Raw genomic sequence first — 14535 nt, 5'->3', positions numbered from 1 at the left:
CCTCTTTTTCTCACATGAGAATCCTCTTCACTTTCCCTGGTGCCACACCCTATTCTAGTTGTAGGCCACACCAAAGGAAATTCCAGTCCCTTAAAAAAATTCTTTCCACCCATTCAGTATGTTTTTTCTTCTGCTGTTGCCAGAGGCAGTCCTCATCTACTTTCTGGAGGGACAGGTCAGCAGTAGGGGTCAGGAGATGTCCATATTTGTCCTTCTGGGTGGTTCCATCAGATTACTTCCAAATCTCCCTTCGAGGATACACCCTGAAGCCTTTTTTTTTTCTTTTCTTTTTTTTTTTTTTTTGAGATAGAGCCTTGCTCTGTTACCCAGCCTGGAGTGCAGTGGCGCGATCTCTCCTCACTGTAGTCTCCGCCTCCCAGGTTCAAGTGATTCTCCAACCTCACCCTCCCGAGTAGCTGGGATTAAAGGCACCTACCACCCTGCCAGGCTAATTTTTGTATTTTTAGTAGAGACAGGGTTTCATGATGTTGGCCAGGCTGGTCTGGAACTGTTGAGCTCAAGTGATCCGCCCGCCTTGGCTTCCCAAACTGCTGGGATTACCGGCATGAGCCACTGTGCCCGGCACACCCTGAAGCTTTTAATCCAGCTGAGCTTAACCTTGTTAGAGCACAAGTCGGTAGCACCCAGGTGGCCTGAGTTTTACCCCCGGTGTGGTGTAGACATTTCTGATTCTAGGGAGTGACTGGGATATGAAAGCCCTTTGTCCATGCGCTTTGTTTCCCTGCCACACCCAGGCTACACACTAACAGCTCAGAGGAAATCAGAGTCCTAAAGCCGCTCGTACATCCTGCCACTTTGATCCCTTCTTGCCAGGAGTTGTAGGTTACATTCCCATGTTGTCCTATGGACAGAGCTAGGACCCAAGTAGCCCTGACTGCACAGAGGTGGGGGGGCATGGCTATAGATAAGAGGCTGCCCCGAAGGCTTTGCTAAGATTTGCAGAAGTTGATGATTTAAGCCTCCAGCTCTGAATGCATGGAACTGGAACTGCATTTGAAATGTCCAGCCTGAGGGAGAGAGAAAACTGAGGAAGGAGCGTGTGTTGGAAAAGAAGAAAAAAAGACTTTCTAATATAGAAAGATCCAGTGTGTGTAAACCATCTCAAGATGAAATTGAATGCCTGTCGTGTGCCAGGCACTGTGCTCAGATCTATGAGGAAACAGGAAGGAGTAGGTTGGAAATGCTGTGAGCAGATAATATGGAAGACAGACTTTACACACGCAACTCTAATGTTGCACAGACACACAAAAAGCTGCAGAACCACGGGGCAAGGAGGGGTGTGTGAGAAAGATGGCATTTATGATTTTCTGTATCCTAAAGACTCATTTAGATGTCAGCTAATTAAGATTGAGGTTCCTGGTGGAGGGAACTTAGAAAGTGCTGAGCATGTTTAGAGAAGAGTTAACAGTCCAGTTAACTCTTCTGTGCAGGATGCGTGTATGCGTGTGTGTGTGTGTGTGTGCAGAAGGTATTTAAGGAAAGGTAGGTAAGTCCACAGTGTGGAAGATCTTGAATGCTGACATTGGACTTTTTTTCTGTAGGCGGCCAGGCCCTGCTGAAAATACAATATGTGGGCCATAAAACACTGAAATTGAGTTGTAGACTCAAAGGCCTGGATTTCCCAACCCTGAAAGTGCTTCATGCCAAGTGACATCATTCTTCCTGCCAGTCTCTTTCCACCCACTCCAACCCCAGATCAGGAGACCAGCAGAGAAAGGCTGTGAGAGCATGAGGCTGCAACAAGTCAGTAGGGAGCAAACAAATATTGATTCAGATCAGGCCACAGAAGAGACAAGCTAGAGCAAGTGCTGTGTGTCCCTCCTGCTCGGTTTGATCAAGGCCACTGGGCCGAATTCCAGGAATTCTGGGGAATGAGTTGGCCCTGTGACTCAGTCATTAATCAAGACCAGAAAACCAAGGGGAAGAGTATCTGCTTTCAAAAAGGTTCTGTTAAATAAAGATGCAATAGGTGGGTGGAGGATGGAGTACAGTGGAAACCCCTTTTCCCATCCATGCTTTTTTTTTTTTTGTTCTGTTTTAAATTCCATTGTGGCCTGTTGACTGTGTGTCCAGGACTGTGTACAGTAAGAGCTTTGATGGAGAAAATCAACTCTCCATACTCCCACCCCTACTCATTTTTGCTTTAAAATCTTCATTTGAATCATCCAGTCCCTGATTGATTCATCATGGTTGCTAGCCATCTGTTTTGTGGTAACGCATCAACACTCCACATTTAAACTGTGAAGTGGGTGTGTCCATGAAACTTCTGGATTAGACTGAGGTTTGCCTGTGCAGACCAGCCCTGTTGCAGTATGTTTTTTTTTTTTGTTGTTCAGATTAACATTTGGGCTTTCTGGAGCTGGTTCTTATTTCAATTCAGTAGAATGTGTTTTTACTATTTGAAGTGCTGACTTTTAAGTTTTCTTTTGTTTGTTTTAAACTTCCTGTAAACTTTTACCCTTCTTTTTGGGAGTGAAAACTGCTTCACTTGTCCTTTCTTTTTTGTAACCGCACTTTTGTAGTGAAGCAATAAAATACAATAAAATCTATAGAGTTTTTTTTTTTTTTTTAAAGAACAAACCCTTTAATTATTAGGTTGGTACAAAAGTAATTGTGGTTTTTGCCATTAAAAATAATGGCAGTTACTTTTGCACCAACCTGAATAATATAGTTCTTATGTTGAGTGTAAATGACTTGTTTCTCAATAACTGCACGGATTTCATTAATGATCAGCCTTGCACTGGGGGCTTTTCTAGCTGGGCATTCACAGTCTCATTTATCAACCTTTTCAAGGCAGAAGAAACTGTTCTTTTCGTTAGGGTGGGGACAAGTGACCTGTTTTCCTAACCAAGTAGTGAATGATTTTAAACCAGTTTGAGGTGGGTATGGCTCTTATCAGTAAGTCTCCCTGTACCTCTAGTTTATTTCCTTAAACAGAAAAACTTTCTCTGATAAAGGGCCATTGTAATGATGTTGTCTAGTGACCCAGCCCTCCCTGGGAATGGAAGGCCCTGATGTGTAGATGTACTCATCAACAGATTGAATTTGCTGATTTTTTTTTTTTTCTTGTTTGCGAGTTGAAACCAGTCGGCCAGCTGGGTGAGTTGAAGTGTTGGAAAGAGTGGTGCAGACTGCCATTTTCATGTTCTTTAGAGAAGTCTGCCAGAAAAGGAGTAGTGGTTCTGCTTTTAATGGATTTATGAATTTTACACGGTGATGAGAGTGAGTAGAGGTGGAATTGTCTCATACAGCGTGTAGACTTCATTTTTAATTTTCATTCATAACAATAGGTACACTAAAGTCAGAGTAGTTGTTTTCAGTAAGAAAATTCTGCCTCCAGAGCAAATGTTTTGATGAATAGATAAATGTGAGTACTGAGTCCCAATCACTTTGGCTCATCAGTATTTCCATAGGCAAGCTTAACTTTGCACCATTCAGAGATTTATATTTTAGGTTCCCCACAGGGCACCCCACTGGACATGGCTCATTTTCCAGCGTGTTCTCTTGTTCTCCTGCCACCCTGGGACATTCTTCCTCTTCCCCTCTCCCCAGGCTTTCCCCCTTGCTTTAAGGCTGTGAGTCACCCTTCTCAGCTGTGATTCACCGTTCTCAGCCTAGGCAGTCAGCGCCTCCCTGTTAAGCCCTTAACTAATCCCTCTCTGATGACTATGATCTTTCTCTCTGTGTCTTAATCACTTGGAATGAAGAGCCGTTGCGGGGTGAGGTTGAAAGGGCATTGGCCCAGGAGTCTGGGGATCTGGGTTTTGGCCCTGCCTCAGCTGCTCATTCACTGGGTGACCCTGCGCTAGACTTTCAGTGTGTCCCAGAGGCACAAAGGGAAGAGAGCTCAAAGGTCCTGCAGGGAGGAAGTCTGCATTTCACAGTTTTATAAGTGTCTTTTGTATCCTTTCATATTTTGCAGGCTCAGCATGTGCTTGGTATGGGTTCGTTGATTAATTCCTTCAGTATTACCAGTGTTTGTAACCTACAGTAGCACTGCCAAGACTTCTTTTTCCTGCTTTCAAGGATAGCAGCACACTGACACATTCTCATTAGTCAAATATGCTATATTAGACTAATGTTTTAACAAACAGTGGATCGCACATTGCAAAGCCAACTTCGCAATATTTGATCATATGCAAAATGACTTTGCATTGCTAGGGGATTTGATGGAGTGGTGAAGCAAGCACTGTATTTTATTTCTTTTTATTTTGTTTTTTGGACATAACCTCAAGATTTTATTGTCCTCATAATAAAACAAAAGACAACGCTTAGAACTGGATCACTTGGCCCTTTCTTTTGTGATGTCCTCCCAGTTGAAAATGTTTGCATGTCTTCACAGCCAGCATTTTCTTAGATCTGCAGATGGGCTCAGCACACTCAAGCCTCAGCACAACCTCCTTTGTAGTTTTAGCCATTTTCCAGAAAATTGGCTTAGTCTGCCCACCATAGTCACTCTGCTTCTTGTCATAATGCCGCTTTCCCCTGCGCATACAGGGAGTCCTGGTACTGAGCCATTTAGTGGGGTTGGTGCTTGTCACACTTCTTACAGAAAGTGCAGTAGGTTTTAGGAATGTTCACCATGTTTTCTGGAATGCTATCGGCATGGGAGGAAAGAGGCCATATTTTATTTCTAGGGTAAAAATGTTTGCCATTAAACTCGCATGAAGTAGGAAATACTTATATGGATACAAAAGGCACTTGCGTGGGATAATGTCACGTTTCATAGATACTGCTTTGTGCTAAGTGTGACTTTGTGGTTATTGTGATGTTTTTGTGTTTTTTTCCTGCAGAATGGTTATAAATAACATAAATGTTATGTAAAATAGCAACTCATTGTTTTCAAGTTGATTTAGCACCTACATTATGTAAAGATACTCTTAAATCTGTAGGGGGAGTGGGACTACACCGGGAAGATGAGGTCAACCATATGCTCTCTACTGCTTTGAATTGTACCTATGCATTTGCCATTTGAATACTTGGCACGTGTAGGGCACTTAAAACATTCTGCCGGATGGATGAATGAAGTGGTATCAAAAAGTGCCCTGGCACTGAAAGGCAAGATAGAGTTCTGTGGAGTAGGGGTCGTGGTGACCCTGTTGGAGCAGATACTAAAGTGGTGGTGACTGTGGACAGGCAAGTCACACTTTGACCCTAGTCTGCTTTAGCTGGGGAGTAAACAGAGGGAACTGAGGCTGGATTCTGATGCTCATCTTTGAAGGCTGGGCTCTGCTGGAGGACTGATTTCGAATGATGTTGAATGATTTTGACAAGATTAAATAGATTTAGTTGATGGTGGCATGCAGGACTAATTTGATGGAAGAGCAGCACAGTTGTGAAGGTGAAACCGAAAGGAAGATTTGTGGGGCTTTTAACAGTCTCCTCAAGGTGTTGTGGCTGTGGGAGAAGAATTAACATGAATGGAGGGTGTAAAGAAACCTATCAGATTGTGTTTGATCTGCACGGTACTGGGGAGTCCCATGTGGGAGACGGGTAGGCAGCAGTCTACAAAGCTCAGAGCTTGAAAGACAACTTGAAAGAACAACACAATGAAAAGTTACCTTGTCTCTAGTCGAGATTTTCTAAACATCAGAACCGATGTGAGGTACCTGATTTCATAAAAAGTGGAATTTAATACTCTCTAAGTGGAAACAACTCTGTTTGCAACTCTGACTTGCTGGTCCTCTGTTTTTGCTTTTGTTTTACGTTTGACATTTTTTATTTCTTGCCTGTTTATGGTAGAGACAAATTCTGCACAGCATATGACAACAGTGTCTCCCCTGCTGCAGACCTGGTCCACTTCTGACTGAGTCCAGCGGTGATAGTTGAGGCCAGGGCTTGGGTGGTTTGATGTGAGTCCTAGGAATTTCACTCTGCTTTGGTAATTCTTGGGTTGAGGGATGCTGATGAGACCCTCTAGAATGTTTCTTGGTTCATGTTGAAGTTGGAGATTTCTTGCTCTGTCAAGAAGACTGTCAGCCTGGGCAACATAACATGACATTATCTCTACTGAAAAAAAAGAAAAAGCCAGGTGTAGTGGCACACACCTGTAGTCCCAGCTACTGGGGAGGCTGAGGCAGGAAGATCTCTTGAGCCCTGGAGATTAAGGCTGCAGTGAACTATGATTGCACCACTGCACTCCAGCCTGGGTGACACAGAGAGAAACCCTGTCTCAAAAAAAAAAAAAAAAAAAAAAGGGCTGGGCGTGGTGGCTCACCCTGTAATCCCAGTGCTTTGGCAGGCTAAGGCGGAGGGATTGCTTGAGCCCAGGAATTCAAGACCAGCCTGGGCAACATAGTGGGACCCTGTCTCTACTGAAACATTAAAAAAAAAAGAAGAAGAAAAAAAGTGAAGAAGACTCAAACTTGTGGCTGTTACAAAGGTTTTGGGATTAAGATTGGATTACGGCTCTCTGAGATCCTCTGGACCAGTACTACTCAATAGAAATAGAACGAGAGCTTCCTATATTGAAAATTTTCTAGTAGCTACATTAAAAAAGGCAAAATAAATGGGTGAAATTAAATGGAAATAAGATATTCTCAACATACCATAGTTGTAATTGTAATATATGATCAATATATAAATTATTGGGCTGGACACAATGGTTTATGCCTGTAATCTCAGCACTTGGATCACTTGAGGCTAGGAGTCTGAGACCAGCCTGGGCAACATAGCAAGACCCTGCCTTTACCAAGAAAGAAATTATAAATGAGAGATTTTATATATTTTTTTCATACTATGTCTTCAAAATTCAGTATGTCCTTTACACTTACAGCACATCTCAGTTTGAACTGACCACATTTCAGATCCTTTGTAGCCACACGAGGCTGGTGGCTGCTGTATTGGATGGTTCTGCCACAGAGCAAGACTTTTTAAAATGGTCTTCATTTTTTTGTTTGTTTGTTTGAGACAGAGTTTTGCTCTTGTTGCCCAAGCTGGAGTACAGTGGTGTGATCTCGGCTCACTGTAGCCTCTGCCTTCTGGTTTCAAGCTATTCTTCTGTCTCATCCTCCTGAGTAGCTGGGATTACAGGCACCCACCACCAGGCCCGGCTAATTTTTGTATTTTTAGTAGAGACTAGGTTTCACCATGTTGGCCAGGCTGGTCTCTATCTCCTGACCTTGTGATCCGCCTGCCTCGGCCTCCCAAAGTGCTAGGATTACAGGTGTGAACCACTGCACCCGGCTGATTGTCTTCATTTTTATGAAAGTTTTAGGTTCATGGCAAAGTTGAATGGAAAATACAAAGAATGCCCATGTTCCCCTGTTCCCACACACGTATAGCCTCTACTGTCGACATCCTGTATCAGGGTGGTACATTTGTTAGCGCTGATGGACCTACATTGACACATCATTATCACTCGAAGTCCATAATTAGCATTCACTGTTAGTGTTGTACATGGATTTTGACAAATATATGGCATGCATACACCATTACGGTATCATATAGAATCATTTCACTGCCTTAATAATCCTCTTTGCTCTACCTATTCATTTCCTCCTGCCCTGAATCCCTGATCTTTTTGCTGTCCCCGTAATTTTGCCTTTCCAGAATGGTATGAAGTTGGAACTCTGCACTATGTTACCTTTTCAGTTGGCTTCTTTCACTTAGCAATGTGCAATTTAGGTTCCTCAGTGTCTTTTCATGGCTTGGTGGCTCATTTCTTTTCAGTGCTGAATAATATTTCATGTCTGAATGTACCAGTTTATTTCTAGAGCAATACTTTTTACAAACCAGCATTATACCCCATAGTTGGGACAAATTGGGGTGGGGAGGCTGTCTGAGAGTTGTGAGTGTGAGGGAAGTGGAAGGTCTTTGACTGACTTCACTGTGCATAAAAAGCTTCTGTGAGCATCAAGAAGAGAGGAGTGGTCTAGGGGAGAGCCTAGGAATGAGAATCTTGCAAAAATACATCCTTCACCACAACTAAAGGCAAATCCTCTCCTCTTTACATTTTCCCACTTTCTTCCCACACCAGGCCTGGGATCTGCTTAGTCCAAAATGTTCCTATAAGTTAGCAAATATCAATGTCAAATACTCTCGCCAAACCAGTTTTATGAAAATACTTAGACTAAGCAAACTGAAGAGAATAGAAAGCTGAATTTGCATGTGTGCAGTTTCCTTGATCAAAGAATATTAAGGAAAAAGAGACCAAAGCAGGGGTCGCTGCAATTTAAATGTCGTTCCTGTCTATTTCAGGACGCAGCTCTACTCTATTTTATTTTTGGGGTGATTATGTTGATGACCTGTCTTGTCTCTGTTGAGATAATTTACCACCAATTGAGCACTCCTTATTGGCAGGGATTGGGCGTATCAGTTCCGAGAACTGTTTGATTGCAAAGCTGGAAAGCCGATTCATCAGGCTGTCGTTTTGCTGCCCCATTAAGTATATTAACTGGAAGAAGATGACTTCATTTCAGCCATTTCGAATCTTAAATACAACAGATTCAATTCTTTATGGAATGAGTTAAGGTCAGAAGATCTGTCCATCGTCTTTCTCATAAATACTTTAATATCTTCCAAGTATCATTGGACTAAGAAAGTAATTATGGGTAATAATAAAGGTTCCAATTAAGAATTAGGGCAACATGAAAATGCTACTAATTTCAGTTCATGTTGCAGCTTTCAGGTCCTTCTCAATATGTTTAATTACTTATGAGAAATACAGAAGTAGTGGCTGGTTTGGCAAGCCCATCACCTTTTATGAGAAGTAGAAGTCTCAGTTTTATCCTGTCTGAACAGGTTGCATTAGCCACGGGGAACATTTTGTTTTTGTATTCACAAATCAGTCTCCCCAGGTTCTGTTTACACAGAGGAAGAGAAAGACTGGCTAGTTTAGTAGTCCATCCCAACCCAAGGCAGACCATCTCTGAGCTTTAGTTTTTTTCAATCATAAGATGAGAATTGCATCTATTTGCAAAAATTACTCCAATATCCTCAGATGAAATGGTCCAAGGAGTAGAAATTAGCATAATGAATTGCTGTGCTTCAGAGTAAAGGAAAGCCTCTTCATAAAGACTTTTTGATGTACTTTTTTTCCAGCTTCCTTCAAAATGTCTACTGTTCATGAAATCCTGTGCAAGCTCAGCTTGGAGGGTGATGTAAGTATATCAGTTTCACTTGATGTAATTTTTGCAAGTTGGACATCTCTGGATAACCATGTTACTCTCTTTCCTTGTACATCTAAGGAAGATGGGGACATTTCAGACAGTCATCATTTGGTTCTCCTCTTTCTCAATACTTCAGCTGTTCCTAGTAGTTCAATTTGAAGGAAGTATCATGGCACTGGAAACTTTTCTTGGCCTCACGTTAAAATTGGACAGAATTAGTGACACTGGAATGGCTGGAATTTTATTCTGCCATACTTAACATGTCATTGGTAATAATTGTTATGATGATACATGACTTTTAATGTCATGTCCTGGGATTGTATTACTGGTTGGCATAAGCCACGGCCATATCAAAAATAATTCTGCATCTTTTGGATTTCTTACAGTGTCCAGGAAGTTATTCCAGATGAGGACTTATACTTTTATTTATTTATTCATTTATTTTTTGAGACAGAGTCTCACTCTGTCGCCAGGTTGGAGTGTAGTGGCACGATCTCGGCTCACTGCAACCTCTACCTCCCGGATTCAAGCGATTCTCCTGCGAGTAGCTGGGACTACAGGCGCGTACCGCCACACCCAGCTAATTTTTGTATTTTCAGTTGAGACTGAGTTTTCACCATGTTGACCAGGATGGGTTTGATCTCTTGAGTTTGTGATCCACCTGCTTGGCCTCCCAAAGTGCTGAGATTACAGGCATGAGTCCCCGTGCCCGGCCTGAGGACCTATACTTTTAAAAATTTAACACCTGGAAAAGATTTTCTCCAAAAAAGCTAGGATATTTATTTTAAAAAAACAAGAATATAATGAAATTATTATAATTCATTTGTTTCCTTTTTTGCTTTGACTATTAGGGAGTTCAGAACTAAATTGAATTTTCTTTCATAGGAAATATGTGAACCTAGACATTCTGTTGCATTTGTTTCTTTTTTTTACAATTAAAAAATTTAAGTTATATGTGAAATAAAATTATTTCAAATACTTTTAGAATCAAGTGGAATATAAATTGTGAATATGTAAAATAACTAATGATACTATACATCTTCCAGGTCATCTTGGCAGAAATGGCTTTTATACAAACTCAGCCCTGATACTGGTTTATAGCCATATCTGACAGATCTTTCAAAATATGCTTTGATTGAAATTAAAATGCAATGAATCACTCAACAGAGGGTTGACAGTGACTTGGGTCACATGGTACAAGACCCTCTGTATTGTTCATGGTACTTGCCATCAAAATGTTCAAATTAGTGGAGCCTGTGAAAGCACAGGTTGTATGGAGTGTAAATAAAGCCTATAGAGTTTTTTTAAAAGTCTTTTTTCTTCTTGAAACTTGTGCATGCTCTTTTTGACAGTAATACAAACTGCATGTTGAGGTCTGACAAATTCAGGTGCTAAATAATTTGTTTCACTAATGAACTTAGATTGTTTTTGCCATCAGGTTTTATAAGAGGGCTTTTCGTGTAGCCTCTGAAGTTACTCTACTTAAGTATATTTCTATGTGTGGAGAGGTGGGGCAGAAATAGAAAATGTCACATGTTCCTCAGTATTTTAAGGAAAGAAAAGATAATTCAACTTTGCCTCACTAATTTGATTTCAGACATGTGAATTTTATAGGTAATAGGTTCAATTCTCTCATTTCATTTCCAGAGGCACAGTAAAATGACACAAAACTTTTCCCCACCCACTGTTTTTGGAACAAGACAACATATCTCCTGGTAAATGCTGTCATATGTGACATGGCTCAATGGCTGGACTGCCTGCCTTGTAAATAACTGATGGCACTCTTAATAAATGGGAAAATGTTTTTCCTTAGATGTCATCCACATTTTATAGCTACCACAGCAAACACACTGAGCATTTCAAAATAGCACTTTGCCTTTTTCCTGAGTGTGTGGTCCATGTCATCAAGTTCATCTTACTGGAAAGTTTAAGTGGTGAAATTAGATGGAACGTACTTTGCTAATGCATTGCATGGCGGATATAAATATTAACTGGATTTAATATTTGGCCAAGATAGTCCTCACAAGTGCATTTGCAAACATTTGTCAAATTCTGAACTTAGATTTCTGGCCTGTCCTGGGAGACATCTAGGAGGAAGGCATCTTAGTTGCTCACCTGTACAGTCTGAGTGCTAATAAAATGGAATGTCGTGGGTGCTGGGTGGTTTATAATGCGTTGCCTGTGGGTGGAGAAGTAACTCAGGGATCTTGGTCTTTTCACTCTTTACAGAAACTGCACCAAGGCCAAGTCATCACATTATATGGGCATTATGTGCGGGGGGGGTTGGGGTGGGTTGTAGGATGGGAGCCTTGATGTTGAGGGTGGGCAGTGATGCTGCCTCCACCAGCCATCAGCCAACCACAACTAGATTGTCCATCCTCTTTGTCTGCCCTTTGCTTTGGGACTGGCTGGGTAGCAGGGAGAGGGAAAACTGTAAGAGCATTTCAAAGAAGGAGGGAAGTTAATACCTTGAAAGGAGAACTGATGTAGAAGCATGCCATTGTCCTTACCTCAATCTGGAATGGGGGAGATTCCCACCTGTCAGATCAGGAAGGATAATGAGCTTTGAAAAGCACTGAGAGGCTAGGCGTGGTGGCTCACACCTGTAACCCCAGCACTTTGGGAGGCCAAGATGGGAAGATCACTGGAGCCCAGAAGTTCAAGAGCAGCCTGGGCAACATGGAGAAATCCCATCTCTAAAAAAAATGAAAAAATTAGCCTGGTGTGGTGGCGGGTGCCTGTAATCCCAGATACTCAGGAGGCTGATGTGGGAGGATCACCTGAGCCCAGGAGGTTGAGGCTGCAATGAGCAATGATCACACCACTGCACTCCAGCATGGGCAACAGAGTGAGATCATACCTAAGAAAAGGAAAAAAAAAAAAAAGAAAAGCAAAGCATTGGGAAAGGAGGAGGGTGTGGTTTAAAAGGCAATAAGAAATCTTAGCAAGAGTGGAGGGTGGTAGGCAGAAGGAATGGTGTTAACGAAGGCAGAGGGAAGGATACAGAGGAGAGAGGGGAGGAAACACAAGGAGGATGTGGGCCGTCTGGTCAGACCACTTTGGTGCCACAGTGGTGACCAAAGTAAAGAGGCGGAAGAAGCTGCTTCCATCATTGATCTGCATTGTAAGCTCAGCAACACCAGCCCACTAGAAATTCCTGTGCCTGTAGCAGGAACTTGACTAAACACTCTTGTCATTGAGGCATTTCCATATTTTCAGCTTATTTCAAATTGTTGCCAGCCCAGTATAATGGTCTTCAGAGCCTTCCTGAGTAAGTGGTGGCTTCAGGTCTCCAGCTTTGCATTGTCTACTTTTGAGCTCTCATGAAAAGTAAGATGAAAAGTTGAAATTGAGACAGCATATTCTAAACTAGCTGAGCCTTTGAAGAATTCTTATTAGAAAAAATGAAATTACTTGCATGAAGTGTGATGGTGTGTTAATACCTACCTAGTTACTTAGTATGAGAATGATTTGAATTGTTAAAAGAAAACAATAGGAAAACATATTAGGAATTGTTATTTCAACAAGAGAATTTTAAATGTGTGTCATTTGAGTATGTTTATCTTTTAACCTCAGCACTCTACACCCCCAAGTGCATATGGGTCAGTCAAAGCCTACACCAACTTTGATGCTGAGCGGGATGCTTTGAACATTGAAACAGCCATCAAGACCAAAGGTAGGTGATACATTTGTCCTCCTCTTGTCAGGGTCTTACTGAGACATTTTTGGTTGTCTCTTTATTCTCCCTCAAATTGCCATACATTGCTAATTTGAAATTGTCATTGAGCTTTAATGGAGTGGATCCAGACCTGGCTCAACCCATGCCTCCTTTCCTTCCTTCTCTCCCTCCTTTCTTTCTTTCTTTTTCCTTCTCTCCTTCCCTCCTTTCTCCCTTTGTTCCTTCTCTCCTTCTTTCTCTTTCTCCCTTCTTCCAGCCCTTCCTCCCTCCCTCCCTCCCTTCCCTCCCTTCTTTCTTTCCTCCCTCCCTCCCTTTCTTTCCTCCCCTACCCACACTTTCTTCTCTTTGGCGAGATCTACAACATGAGATAGTATTTAAACCAAGTAGTGGTTAAAGGAAATCAGTCTGGGAGCCAGATCTGGTCCTAGGGGTATGTGTTTGGGTGCAGCTCTTCACTTTGAGGCTTCAGTCCCTCTTCTGCAAGGAAGAAGTTGGTCATGGTGGTCCCTAAGGGCATTTCTTGTTCCAAGTTCCCTTGAATTTAATTACATTTGCTGGAAAAATGCTGGGAAAATCTTACTGCATTGCTCTTAGATTGAGCTAGAGAGTGAAAAATTCAGACTTTTTTTTTAAACCCCTGTAAGTTCTGCTGCTCCTTAGGCCTGGAGCTGGAATTAGAAGAGCTGTCAGAATGAGTATATCTCCTCAAGTTCTAGGAGTAAGAGAACACCAGGAGGCATAAAAACCCTCCTCTTGAAATAAAGCAAATAAAGTGCCAATGGGTTAGGGTTGAGGAAGAGCTTCTTATTGTCATTATATTGTTTTCTGGGTCTACAAAATAGGATGTTCAGACTTTCTGGGCTTATATTAATGAAGCAATCCTTGGAGTTGCCCCATCCCCTGAAAAATATTGCAGTTCTTGTGGTGACTTTTGTGATTCTCCACTTTTCCCCCCTTGGATAAAGCACTTCTTTCACCATGAGGCCAGATTGGGATACAGACATGACCCAGCACAGTTAGAGCTGCTGCTGGTTCATGCCCCAGGTAAAGAGCCATGTCACATTTTTCTCTTCTATGTACAGCGTTTTAGCTTACTGACACACTTAGACAGTTCACAAACGGTTCATTGAAAGACTGAGAAACCTCAACCAGGATGACCTGGGAACCTGTAACTAGGATGATGTCCTGGTTTATGCCGGCGTATTTACTAATAGTGCACCTTGCACTCTCAGAACTGTCTTATTTTGGAGGATACATTGTATGGTCACCTTTCCTAAAACCGTGTAGAATCTGGTGACCTTGTTTCTAGAGACAGGAAGGAGAGTAGAAAAATCCATTTAACCTTCTATGGTTCTAACAAGATGTGAGAATTTATTTGCATCATCTGCCTCAGGGAAGCCTTATGTTCTGTGTGGTTGCTGTGGACCACCCCCCAGATGACTGTCTGCACAGCTGAGGGCAGAATAATGAAGCATCCAAATTAGACTTTTAACAAAAAAAAAAAAATCTCTTTTTTTTTTTTTTTTTTTTTTTTTTGGGATGGAGTTTCGTTCTTGTTGCCTAGGCTGGAGTGCAATGGCGTGATCTCGGCTCACCGCAACCTCTGCCTCTTGGATTCAAGCAATTCTCCTGCTTCAGCCTCCCTAGTAGCGGGGATTACAGGCACACACCACCATGCCCAGCTAATTTTGTGTTTTTAGTAGAGACGGGGTTTCTCCATGTTGG

The 14535-nt window shown here is 42.0% G+C and overlaps 1 protein-coding gene and 1 pseudogene across 1 annotated transcript in view; one reads left to right on the top strand and one right to left on the bottom strand.

Moving 5' to 3' along the window:
• ANXA2 (annexin A2) overlaps positions 1-14535 on the top strand; it is a 47678-nt gene that overhangs the window by 3266 nt on the left and 29877 nt on the right. The window contains exons 2-3 of the mRNA XM_008016395.3: positions 9064-9122; positions 12708-12807. Coding sequence (XP_008014586.1) covers positions 9075-9122; positions 12708-12807 — 148 coding nt within the window. The 5' untranslated portion in view covers positions 9064-9074. The remainder of the gene's footprint in view (positions 1-9063; positions 9123-12707; positions 12808-14535) is intronic.
• Positions 4293-4605, bottom strand: LOC140710471 (large ribosomal subunit protein eL42-like; annotated as a pseudogene).

Source organism: Chlorocebus sabaeus, chromosome 26 (genome assembly GCF_047675955.1).
Source record: "Chlorocebus sabaeus isolate Y175 chromosome 26, mChlSab1.0.hap1, whole genome shotgun sequence".
Classification (NCBI taxonomy): Eukaryota; Metazoa; Chordata; class Mammalia; order Primates; family Cercopithecidae; genus Chlorocebus; species Chlorocebus sabaeus.
This window is presented reverse-complemented; position numbering and strand designations above follow the sequence as displayed.